The following is a 12,679-nucleotide window of genomic DNA, read 5'->3' on the forward strand; positions in this document are numbered from 1 at the left end:
TCTTTCCCAGAAGGTGCCAGAGGAACCAGGTGTGTCTGGCGTGAGCTTCAGGCCAACCCCAGCCTCTGATGAGAGCTCACACAGACCCCTGAGGCCCGGCAGCAGAGCGACGAGAACCCACCAGCCTGGCAGGCTCGGGGACCGGCCTCTGCCTCGTCCGCTGGTAGCCAGAGCGGTTTCTGGCTGTTTTCCAGGGCAGGCAGCCATCCTGGGAACAGAATTCCCGCTCAGGGACTGAGGCCTGCAGTGGGGAGGGGTGGAGCACAGCAGCTGGTTTTGTTTTTCATCTGCTGTCTTTGGTCTGGAAAGAAGGGCAGATGGCTCCAGAAATATCTAGGGACGTGCCCCTCCCCCCTCCCCGGGTAGTGATTGGTGGTGGCATCAGAAGGTCAGCAGAGGTGCCGTGTAAACAGCGGCTGCAAAATGCAGCTCCTGGCATAAAACTCCACACGTGATTGAGGACGGCCAGAGGTGGACGCAGCCCAAAGGCCCAGCAGCTGATGATGGACACACACAACGTGTCCGTCCACACGGGGGAGTCATCACTCGGCCATGAAAAGGAGGGAAGCGCTGACCCTCGCCACAGTGTGGATGGACCTTGAACACACAACGCTCAGTGAGAGACTTGACACACAGGCCACACGGTGTGTGACTCCACTGATGCGAAACATCCAGAACAGGCATGTCCACAGGGACAGGAAGTGGGTTCCTGGTTGTCAGGGGCTGGGAGGGGGAGGGATGACTGCTGATTGATAGGGATGGGGCTTATTTTAGGGTGGTGAACTGAGGGATTTTCCTCTTAATGAATCTTTAATTAGAACTGAAACCACCACATGAGGCCAGTGGCTGTGCCAGCGGACAGCATGGTCTAGGACAACGCCTGTCCCGGTGTGGGAATTCCCCTGACCCTGTGGGACGGCCCCATTGGGTTCTTGGAAGAATGTCTATTTTAGGCTCTCTGCTGGTTCTGGCCCTCTTTGTCATGGCCACCGGGATGATACAAATCCACAGCCACTCCTGAATGACAGCACTTCGCGTGTGGCCAGGAGTGAGCATGGCCAGCCAGTCCGAGCCGGACACTGCTGGTTCCTTCTGCTGCCGCCCCATCCGGTCGCATTCGCAGACAGCAGTACCTGCCTCCATCACCTCTCCCGGTTGGACAAGGTTTGGGGCAAACTGTTCTATTGGGACAAGTGACTGGGAGGAGTCACTGGGAAGCTGGCCTCTCTAATTTTTTTTAGAAGTCTTGATAAGTGACAAAAAACGTACAAAAACATTCAAATGGTCTCTCCAGTTCCTGTGTTCCAGTCAGTGGGCCCCCAAGGCCATTCGTGTGCAAAGCGTCTCTTTCTAAAGTGTATGAATGTCCCATGGCTGCTGTGACAGTTAAGCACAAATATAGGGACTTAAAGAAAATTTCTCATCTCCAGTCCTGGGGTCGGGGGTTCCACATGGGCCTCACAGGCTACACCCAGGAGGGGCGGGGCCGGACCTTCCCGAGGCTCCTTTTCCAGCCGTGTCCCTGGCTCACGGCCTCTTCCCCTTCATCAGTCACAGCCACCAGCGCAGCCTCATCCATGTCTCTGTGACCTTCCCACTTCCCTCTCGTGAGAACCCTGTGAGGACACTGAGACCCCAGGAATGCGGGTCGTCCCCTCTCAGGAGCCTTGACTCGGTCCTGCCTGCTCAGTCTGTCATTGAGGTGACCTGTCTGCAGGTCCCCGTTTTCCCAAAGATCAGTGGCAGCTCCCGGCTCTTAGGCGGGCCCTGGGACGCTCCTGGCACACTTGCAGGTCTGAGAGTGAGGGGACAGCTTCTCCGGGCAGTGTCCCCAACGACGCAGGCCAAACCCGCCAGGAGCAGCCTTCCTTCCTCTGCCCACGGAGCCAGTGCGCCCTCTGGAGGCGGGAAGCCATGTGCGCTGGAGGCTCCTGGCGGCCAGCCCGCCCTGTGGACAGTGCCACCATCCTCCTCGTCCAACTCTTGTTCCAGCTCCTGTTCCAGCTCACAGGCTGCAAGCCCCTGGCCAAGGACCAAACACAGGTGGCCCTGGAACCGTGACACTTTACATTTGAAAGGAGCCCCGACAGTAAGAAACGGCTCCAACTCATCACACGAGAACAGTCTGAGGGTGGCCATCCTGTGCCCAAGGTTGCAGAGTTGATCAGTCACGGCTGGAACGGGACACCCCTCTGTCTGTCCCCTCTCAGCCCAACGTTTTCTGGAACCTCTTTTCACCTGACAAAAAGGCAAGGCGTCAGGATCAGGGCTGGTGGGTGTGGGAGGCAGTTCGGAGAAGGCAGAGGATGGTGGCCCCACCTCCTGTTCTGACACATTTACTATCGCTGTCCCCACCCTGCACCCGTGACCTGCCAACCCCACCCTTTCTGCACGTCTGTTCCTGTATTTGGGTGTTTTTTTCAGACCACGACCATTGTGACATTTGTTGTTTCTTTGCTCCTTGGGGGCGAGAGCACCCTGGGGACAATGGCAGTGATGTGCCCCAACGCCAGGCCCTCCTGCCAGAAAGAGAACTCACAGCCAGCAGCAGTGGCTACTAAAATGGCACAATTTATTCTGATGTTCGTGGCATAACAGCCACAGGTGCAGGAGGGTGGGGAGGGGACCCTCCCTGCCCACAGTCCCTGCCACCTTCCCCGACCTGGCCAGGCTGACAGGAAGAGTGGGCGACTGGGGTTAGGGAGCACAGTGGTTGTGGTGTCTGGTCGTGGCTTTGCGTTTAGAAAGAGCTACACCCAGTGGCTGGTGTCTTGCACTCCGTAGGCCCGACCAGGGCTGTGAGAGCCGACTCAGCAGTACCCGGAGGGTCAGGCTGAGGTCGTGGGAATCGCACTTGTTTGGTGTTGGGTGACAGCACCCCTCTCTTCCATGAGCACCCTGGACACACGGGGTCCTCGGAGGTGGGCGTGGTTGAGGGAGGGGCTGCAGGGGAAAGGCCACTGCAGGTGCCAGTCAGCAGGCAGGGCGGAGGGGCCGGGGGTTGATGCCGGGGTAGCGAGAGGCTTCCTGGAGTCACTTCCGAGTGACCCCACCTCCCAGTGTCCTGAGGGGAGACGGTGGTGGACGTTGGTCCCGTGGACAGGCCCAGACCTGGAGGGTCCGTGGAGGCTCCCCGTGTTGTTCATACGGGGACATATGTCTCGAGGCCGTGGACTCACTGCTTATGGTAGAGAACTTTCCCCCTTAATCTCAAGGTCGTGAGGGGCCTCAGGAGACCCAGGGTGCAGGCACGGAGTCTGGAGCCTGACGGATGAGCCAGTGTTTGGGAGGAGTTGAAGGCAGAAAGCGGACAGAGAGGACGCAGGAGGGGAGGGGGCTGGGGACGTCGTACCACTCGTGACGGTGACCTGACAGTGACCGATGCTAGAAGGCCTGGCGGGTACGGGGTCCTATCTTTGACTGGAGCCTGCAGGCTGTCCCGTCCCAGGCTGCAAAGCTGGGGCACGCAGCGACAGGCCGAGTGGGGCTAAGGCCAGCGTGCTGAGGTGCGGTGGGGCAGAGGTTTGGGAGGAGCTCCAGCCCCCCGGGGACAAGTGCACGTGCTGGACTGGAGAGGCGGGTCCTCCTGGCTGCTCACAGCGCAGAATCAGAGTCCAAGCCCAGCTGTGTGGGCGTAGGGAGGCCGTACCCCACACACAGGACCCATGGCTGCTGCCACCCGCAGTCAGGGAGAGGGCTTGCCGCCCTGTTCAGTGGAGCCTGGGTGGCACAGGACTTGCTGTCCAATGGTTGTGATGTCACTGAGCCCTGGGCCAGAAAACATGGTCCATGTTCCAGAGAGGTGGCGCTCGAGTGGGCGTGTCCCCTGGCACTGCCTCGGGGATGGGGAGCCCGAGGGGCTCTCAGTGGCACATTCGGGCAGTCATTTCTTTCTGTTAAGAACAAGTAGGATGTCACGTATCATCACAAGAGGCTACAATGCACGCACACCTGGAAAAGTGGGGGCCGCGTCTCGAGGACCCCTCATTTAGGGCCACACCTCATGGAGAGGGGAACAGTCAGCAGCAGCCTGGGCGGCAGCCCCATGAGCAACCAAAGAAGCCGCGCTGTCTGCTCTAGGGGCCAGACGGTGCCCCTTGGCACTCGACCCACCCCAGAGCTGAAAGCAGCCATGGCCATGGGTGAACGGCTGACTGTGCCGCTAAAACTTCATTCACAAAACCCGTTTACTGGCCGCTGCTTCATACACTCAATCAGACAGCGGAGGAAAACTTCTGGAAAGCAGCCTGGATGCGAAGATGAACACCCATAGGGCGACCTGCACGCCGGTGACCCCAGCCTGCGAAGCCTGTCCTGGACAGGTGGCTGATAAATGCAAAGGGCTGGGAGGTGGTGCCTGGGAACCCCGCACAGCTGGCCAGGCCAGCACCCAGCCGGCTTGTCCACAGCACCCTGGGGAAGGTCATGATCTGCCCTCGCTGTCCACCCGCCTCCACAGAGGATGCTGGGCACTGATATAGGAGGAATGATGGGATCACAGCACTAAGTGACAAAACGGCCAGCAGATCGAAGCGCGGACTGCGCCTCTCAGCGTCTGGTGAATACGCTGGTGAGAGTCACAGGAATGAACCGCCGTACAGGGAACAATTCAGCGGCATTCGCGGCCACGAGGGTGGGCAACCGCGCCTCCGCCTCGTCCCAGAACATTCCAGCACCGCAGAGCAAAGCCCTTCCCCATCAAGCAGTGCACTAGTAGCTCTAACTGTGGGAAAACGTGTTCTGATAAGTGAGCCTGCAGGGGGCCACGCAGAAATGAGAAAGCCACATGAGATGGCTTCCGTGTTCTCGGCTGTGAGAGAACGTCCCTTCCGGGGCCTGAACCGATGGTGGGGGGCGCTGGGATCAGCCCAGGCTCCCCCAGCGTTTCGCAGCTCCTGCCCCTAGAATGCCCCCGGGGGCCCTGTGTGGTGCTCGCTGGGGGGCAGCCGCCCGCCACGCTGTCACCCCTCAAGTCCTGCTCAAAGCCCAAAGCAACTGGGGAGCCCTGTGCTGCAGTTGGGGAAATGTGGGGTGTCCACCATTGATAAGCCACAGCCCACGTGATGAGGACGGGTCCCCCATGAGCCCCTTGCTACCTGACTTGTCCCATCTCCTGGTGGGGTCAACAGTGACTCATTGGGGACGTCCACAGAGAGAGACAGTGGACTCCTGGATGCCAGAGGCTGGGGAAGAGGAGGATGCTAGAGGCTGGTAGGGTCGGGGCTTCTCTGGGGTGACAGAATGTTCTGGAACAGACAGGTGCTGGTTGTGCATGGCCCTATGAGTGTACGAAAGGCCACTGAATGATCCAGTTCACGGTGGTTAATTTTAAGTTATGCAAATTTCACCTCCATTAAAAACAAAAAAATCATCCCTTGCTTTTAGGCCAGGCCGAGAGGAGGGCGGGAAGATGGGGACGCTGGGGACATGGGCCACCAGGCCGCTGTGCGCTCACTGTGCGTTCCATGCGGGTCCAGGTCTCCGTAGACCTGGTTCCTCCTACTCCCTATGGGCGTGGCGGCCCCAACACCCAGGGCATTTGTGCCACGTGGGCCCGCATTCCCACGAGGCCTGACAGCAGAAAGAAGCAAATCAGCCCAGTGGCAGGTCCCAGGCACCAGGCCTTGGAGAGGAAGAAGCCCGCCCAACCGCGGCCACACGCAGTGTCACCGCCACCTGAGGACAGAGGCCTGAAGGGCCCGGCCGCCCACTCACCAGCGGCTCCAGCTCCTTGGTGTCGATGAGGTCGAACTCCTTGACGAAGTAGTAGAAGTGCTTGTAGCAGGTGTTGACGTGCGCCTCGGAGCCCATGTGCGCGATGCGGTCGAAGTGGTGGATGTACACGTGCACGAACACGCGGAACAGCCGCGACAGGATCTTCCTCACCGCCGGCAGAAAGTTCCTGGGGAACGGCGTGCCTGTGCGGGGAGGACGGGCTCAGGGGGCTGGCTGGGGCCCGTCCGAGGCCACGCGGTCCATCCCCAGGAAGGGGCCCCTTTCTCCAGGGCCTGTGACCTCCTGACCCTACCTTGGGCTTCTCGCCACCACCCAAAGGAGCCCTCTGAAATGCGGGGGAAACCCACCATGCTGCTGCTTAACGATGCCTGGGGGACAGGATGGGGACAGATCTGCGGGGAGAGTCCGTCCCCGACACCCAACATCAGCCGCTCGGGCCAGGGGTCCAACCCTGGCTGGGGACGTGCTGGAGCCACTCATTCCTTGTGCCTCTGCCAGGGCCCTCCTCGGAACCAGAGGCGCCCGGCTGCACCCGCCAGCTCTGGGCCGCTGTCTGCACATCGGGCTCCGGCCACAGCTTCCGTCTTCACTGTGTGTGTATTTCCAGTAACGTTTATTTTTTTGATAGAATGGGACCACCCATAAAAACCTGTTTTTTGGCTTAATATTCTCCACGTGCCAGCTTGCTTCCTCTCTCCATCTCAGGCAGGTTGGCACAATACCGTTCTATCTGACGCACCTGTCACAGGCTTGCTGCACATGCGCACTGTGCTATGACAGCTCCCGTTTTGGATTTACCGCTTGATTGCATTTGTTACAATTGTGGTAACACACGGGCACCGTGAGACCCCCACCAGAGCCACTCCAGGTGCCAGCCCGGTGGTGTTCAGCACATTCGCATTGCCATGTGCTGCACCAAGACGTCACGTCCCCTTCGTCCCACAGGACAGATGTCAAGTATGTATTCGGGAGATCCGACCAGTGCTACCAGCTGGGCGCACGGGACCAGGCGGACGGTCCAGCCCAGGGGACACGCAGATGTCGCTGACTGTGGGAAAGCTGCAGTTCACGTACACGCTCCCAGGAGACGGCGTCCACAGCCGCATGGCCGATGCTCACGGGGCCTGTGGTCAGCTGAGAACAGCCCAAAGATGCTCGGGCAGGTGGGGAGGGCTCACGATGCAGCGTCTGCAGCAAGGCCCAGCCTGAGCTCCGGCCCAGGCAGCCGACATGGCCACTCACCACTGGGGGGGGCGGGGGTCTGAGACATGTCCAGTTAGAGGGCAGATGTGACAGGTCCAGGCTGGCCCTGCTGCCCTGCCTGGGGCAGGCAACCTCATCACATGAGAGCTGGCGGTGCTGACGTTCCCTCGGCGCTGGGTGCCGGTGAAGGGTCCCGTATCACAGTGAACAGCCTGATGCTGTGGAAGGTTCCTTCAGTATCGGCGAGGCCTCGGGCTCCGGCGTCCGTCTGACAGGGTGCGGGGGGAGCAGGCACTGTCCATGAAGGCCTTCGAAAGCCACACGGCGGGGCGGTCCCCTCGAGGGGGTGGTAGTCCCCATGCACTAAGGGCTTGTGACACAGTTACGAGTCAGAGAGAACATCGGGCAGAGGAAGGCGTAAAAACGGAGCGCCTGGCTCAGCACCAGACCCGCGCGGGACTCTGGGCCCGCCACGAGCCCAGCCCTCCCCGTCCCGGGTGACACGGGGGTGAGAGGGTGCTTTAGGGCAGCCCAACCTAGGACAAGTACTAGAAATGGCATCTCTAAGACTGGGCTGCCCACGCTTGCAATGGCGCTCTCACACAGGGGAGAAAGTCTGGCCCACCGCCAACTTCTGTGAATAAAGCTTTATTGGGACCCAGGCCCTCCTGTTTGTTTATATCACGTCTATGACGGTTTTGGGGATACACAGCAGATCTGAGAGATTGAGACAGAGACTGTCCGGCGAGAAGTCTGTTGGCTTCAGCCTGCGGTCACGGGCTGGTGCTCCGGCCTGAGAGGATGCACAGGCGTCAGTGCCCCGTCCTTCCCTTGCTCAGCCACAAATCTCCCAAGGAGCACCCGGCAGGCTCGGTCGGGAAGCGCTGCGGGCGAGAAGCAGAGGCACCGCTGTCCTGCTCGGTGTCGCACCCCACTGCCTGGCTGGCGACAGATAGGGAGGCCTGGCTTAGGCAGGCCCCGGGGGGAAGCAGCAGTGACTCTGGAATCCGGCCGCGCGGCTGAGGTCGGTGGTGTGGCCTCAGACTCCTGGCTGGGCGGCCGCGTGGCATCTGCCAAGTTCACTTTCCCTCTATTTCTTGTCAGTTTCCTCTTTGGTAAATTGCTGGAATTGCACAGGCGAGGAGCTGATCAGGTGCTCAGCATCTAAGTTTAGGACGCGGATCCCCGGGAGCTGTTGGGACTGCAGGGGTCCCAGAAGGGAGCATGTGCAGACACACTCCCCAAGGTCGCAGCACAGACTCAGTACCTGATGGGGGACCCCCAAGAATCCCGGGAAAGTGTCTACTCTGGCCAGAGTCTTCTCAGAGGGGCCCCCGAGAGCCCCTGCTGGGATCCACCTGTCCCGGTACGGACGGCCAGGCAGGTCCAGAGGGGCGAGACACTCGACTGGTGACCCGGAGCCGGGCTGAGACCCCCGAAGATGTGGGCCCAGGACCTGCTCACCATTTTCCGTGAAGCTTGCTGATGCCGACGGTGAAGGTGAGAAGGGCCTCTGCCTGTCAGTCCTGGGGCCGCCGTATGAGTTCTGCCCCTTGGTGCCTGGCCCTGCTCGCATGTGTCCCTCAGCCCGAGGCCAGAGGTCCCACGCCGCATCCACAGGCTGAGGCCCAGGTGCGGGCGGAGCCGCTTCCTCTGGAGGCTCCAGGGCAGTCCGTTTCTGTCTCCTCCGGAAGCGGCCGGCATCTCTGGGCTCACGACCTCTTCTTCATTTGGCTGTCACGTCACCTCTCTTCCGTGCACCCAATGTCCCCACGCCTTCCCTTCATAAGGACCCTTAGGATGACACTGAGGGTCCATCTGCATAATCCAGAACAATCTCCTGACGCAAGGGAGCCTTAACTTGAAGAAAACCACGGCCCGTCCACACAGGGCAGGGGGGCGTGTCACTCGGCCGTGGAAAGGGGGGAGGCGCTGACACTCGCCACGATGTGGACGGACCCTGGACACATGCTCAGTGAGAGACGCTGGACACACAAGCCACACGACGTGTGACTCCACTGATGTGACATGTCCAGAATAGGCGCGTCCACAGACAGAACGTGGGTGAGTGGGAGTCGGGGGTTGGGGAGAGGGGTGGGGCTGCTTTTTGGGTGATGGAAGGCTCTGGAATGAGACAGAGGAACGGCTGCACAGCCCTGTGAACGAAGCGGATGCTGCCAGCCCGTGTGTGCTAACGGGAGCCCTCACGGCCTGCGACCCCTCCCCGCCCGCCGACTCACCGACGCTGGTAGGGAAGAGCTCCTCGTTGTTGATCTGTGCCTCGATCCAGTCCATCAGCAGGTCCATGTACTGCGGGGCCGACAGCGCCGTGGGCTTGCGGAACCTGTGCGCGTCCTGCCAGCGGTACTCGTACTTGGGGCCGCCAGACATGACGGGGCAGGACTGCTCGGTGCAGCCGTCGCTGATGGTGCCGTAGATGAGGTTGACGCGGTTGAAGAAGTCCACCACGTGCACGGCCACCCAGTCGTGGAGGTCCTCGCCGGCGGGCAGCTGCACGGCCAGCTTGAGGTCCAGCCCCGCATTCAGCGACGCCTGCGCCTTCTTGTGCAGCTCAAAGCGCTGGGTGCCTGGCTCGAATTTGCGTTTGGGGCGGAAGGTCCTGTCCTTGTTGAAGACCTGCTTCAGGAAGGGGCTGGACATCGTGGCCACACGCCCTGGGCTAGGCCCTCGTGCCAGCCGCTGACACAGAGGTGGCGGGGAACTCACCGGCCCCGGGCGCTCCCTGGGATCTGAAACACAGAATGAGAACTGTCACCCCTTTCCAGAAACCCCGATCCGGCACACAGGTGGGCTGGGCTGGCGGCTGTTCCCAGGGCTCGTGGTTCAGAGTTTCATCAAAAAGGTGCCAGCCCCTCAGGGGACAGAACTGCCCTGTGGCATGCCCCGACTGCCTCATAGTGGGAGACATTGCGTCACAGCCCCGGAGACCCAGACCGGCGGCGTCCTGCCCCTGCGCCTGCAGGCGCTCTGTAGCCTGGGAGAGCGTGCTGCCACAAGCACAGGGCTAGGTGGTGGCCTCTGTACAGAGATGTCCATGTCCCCGGGAAGTGCAAACAGGACTGAATTTAGAAAAAGAGTCTTTGCAGATGTGATTAAGTGAAGGACCTTGGGACATGCTCATCCCGGATTGTGTGGGTGGGCCCTAGACCCAGTGACGACTGTTCTCATAAGAGGACACGGACGCAAAAAGGCCACGTGACAGCGGAGGCAGATGTGGGGTGACGTGTCTACAGGCCAAGGAACGGCAGGTGTCGCTGGCACTGCCAGAGCCACCAGTGGCCTAGGACACACACTCCCTCGGAGCCCCAGGGACCAGCCCGGCTGACGCCCTCTGGGGTGAGGGGGACTCGCTGACGCCCTCCGGGGTGAAGGGGACTCATAGCTTCTCTGTCCAAACCACACTGGATTCGGGCTTTAAGTCAGCGGGACCTCATTTTACCATCCTGATGATGTCCGCAAAGACCCCATTTCCAGCGGGAGGAGGTACGCTTCACCCCAGTGTACCACCTAAGAAGCCTACACAATCTTGTCTGAGGCCTGTCTGCACCTACGCGGGGACGTGCTAGCCACCCGCTGGCTTCTGGGGACAAGGCCCTGGTGCAGGGGCCGCAGCGGGCACCGCCTTGCAGTGATGGCCCGGGTCACGCCCACCTCCCCTCTGCTACGTAGGGGAGCAGTGAGCTCTGTCTCACAGGCGACAGGATAGAACCCACATGGAGCCCGAGCCCGGTCACACTCAGGCCACAGCCACCCGTTGTCCCCACGGCACTCCGCTACCATGCTGCTCTGGCCACGGTGGGGTCTCTAGGGAGTTCATGGGGCGAAGTGCATAAGGGGACGTGCATGATACAGAAAGTGCGGGCAGCGCCAGGCCAGGCCCGGCCCCAGGCGCACACCACGGGGGACACGTAACCGTCCATGATAGCCTGGTGGGTCCCCACCCCCGTTTTCTTTGCTTAGATTGTGATACGGACGAGGAAGGGGCGACCAGGAAGACCGGACCGGCTCAGGTCCAGGGCGGGCTGGGGTAGGCAGGCTGCCCCAGGCCTCAGGCTTCCTGAGCAACGGGCACCCCACGTCTCTCTGTGCGTCTAGGACGACACGCGGGTGACGTGTGCGGGCGCTCCCCTCCCCAGAGCCCTCGGGGGCGTGACCGCCTCACTGCCACCTCACCACCCGGGGGCCACTCTCCGTGCTGTGAAGGCCACAGGCCAGCCACCCGCGCCCCGTTTCACATCCTCTCCCCTCCCAGTACTTCCCGCTCCGCTAACTCCTGAACCCCGGGTTTCAGGGAACCCTGCTTCTGGCCCCCCCCGACCCGAAAGCATAAAAAGCAACCACACCGCCACATGGGGAGCATCCCCCAGTCCCTGAGACCTTGACTCCGGGCACGTCCCGTTCCCAGTTTCCGTGGGTTTGCCGTTCCTCCCGGGACGGCGGCAGTTCACTGTGACCTGTGCCCGCCCTCCAGACCCGGCCCACCGTGCACCAAGGGGCCACCAACGGAGAGGCTTCGAGCAGCCCAACCTCACTGCCAGAAAGTTCTAGGCATCTGGAACGGGCCTCCTCTTTCCTGCAGGGCCGCCGCTCAACCCCGGGCCAGGCTCCCGCCTGACTCCGAGAAGTGGCACGCACGCCGTGTGCCTGGACTAAGGCAGAGTGACCCGGGAGACACGCTGGCCCCGTGGTGTCACCTGGGCAGTCCTGCAACCAGGGGACGCTGGGTCATGTCTGGAGATGAGCGGGGAGCAGGGAAGCTGCTCTGCATGCCCCAGTGCCCGGGCCGGCCCCACAGAGAGTGACCCGGCCCCAGGGCCAGCCAGTGCCAGGGGCATGTTGGGGCGAAGGCCGAGTTCGGGTCATGTCACACGAATGGTGAAAGCGGGCAGAGCCGCCCTGCCATGCCAGGTGAAATGGACGCCGCGCTTGGGGACGGAGGGGCCAGCTGGATGGGAGAAGCCCCAGTGCAGAGCGGACGAACTGCACACACCCGGGGATGGGGAGACATCGGAACGCTCGAGCTGGCCAGTGGCAACGTGCAGTGTGGCAGTGCCGTGGGACAGTCTGGTACACAGAGTCATTGTCTGACCTGGCGACTCACCCCTAGGTGTCCACCAAGAGAAGTGACAACTCGCGGCCACATAGAGCCTGTGCGTGCGCTTCCACGGCAGCGCGATGCACAGCGATCGCCAGAGGCTGGACGTAAGCTGAGTGTCCACCCACGGTCTGACGCGTCTGTCCACACGGGGGAATGTCACTCGGCTGTGAAAAGGGGGGAGGTGTTGACACTCGACAACGTGGCTGGACCCTGAACACACAACGCTCAGTGAGAGACGCTGGACAGTCGGCCACACAGTGTGTGAAATGTCCAGAACAGGCACGTCCACAGACGGAATGGGTGACTGGGTGTCAGGGAGCTGAGGAGGGGGTGGGGTGACTGCTGATGGGGATGGGGCTGCTTTCGGGTGATGGAATATTCTGGAACTGGAGGAAATGACTGTACGACCTCGTGAAGGCTCTAAAAACACTGGACTGTGAGTTAGGCGAGTCGTGTGGAAGGTGAAGCACACCCCAACAGTTACTAAGACATGCGACACAACGGACGACAGCAAGCCGCCGCCCGCAGAACCTAACAGGACCTGTCACCCACACTGGACGAGAGGGACGGTGTCCAGCACCTGGACGAGGGTGACAGGCACAGGTCCCGAGTGGGCGGCAC

At 61.4% G+C, this 12,679-nt stretch overlaps 1 protein-coding gene across 2 annotated transcripts in view; it reads right to left on the reverse strand.

Moving 5' to 3' along the window:
- Nucleotides 1-2,551: 2,551 nt before the first annotated feature.
- MOB3A (MOB kinase activator 3A) overlaps nt 2,552-12,679 on the reverse strand; it is a 17,614-nt gene continuing 7,486 nt past the window's right edge. For both annotated transcript variants that reach the window (XM_006904067.3, XM_006904066.3), the window contains exons 2-4: nt 9,180-9,689; nt 5,716-5,918; nt 2,552-3,893 (exon numbers count right to left, since the gene is read on the reverse strand). In XM_006904067.3, coding sequence (XP_006904129.1) covers nt 3,864-3,893; nt 5,716-5,918; nt 9,180-9,600 — 654 coding nt within the window. In that variant the 5' untranslated portion in view covers nt 9,601-9,689 and the 3' untranslated portion in view covers nt 2,552-3,863. The remainder of the gene's footprint in view (nt 3,894-5,715; nt 5,919-9,179; nt 9,690-12,679) is intronic.

Source organism: Pteropus alecto, unplaced genomic scaffold (assembly GCF_000325575.1).
Source record: "Pteropus alecto unplaced genomic scaffold, ASM32557v1 scaffold30, whole genome shotgun sequence".
In the NCBI taxonomy this organism is placed as follows: domain Eukaryota; kingdom Metazoa; phylum Chordata; class Mammalia; order Chiroptera; family Pteropodidae; genus Pteropus; species Pteropus alecto.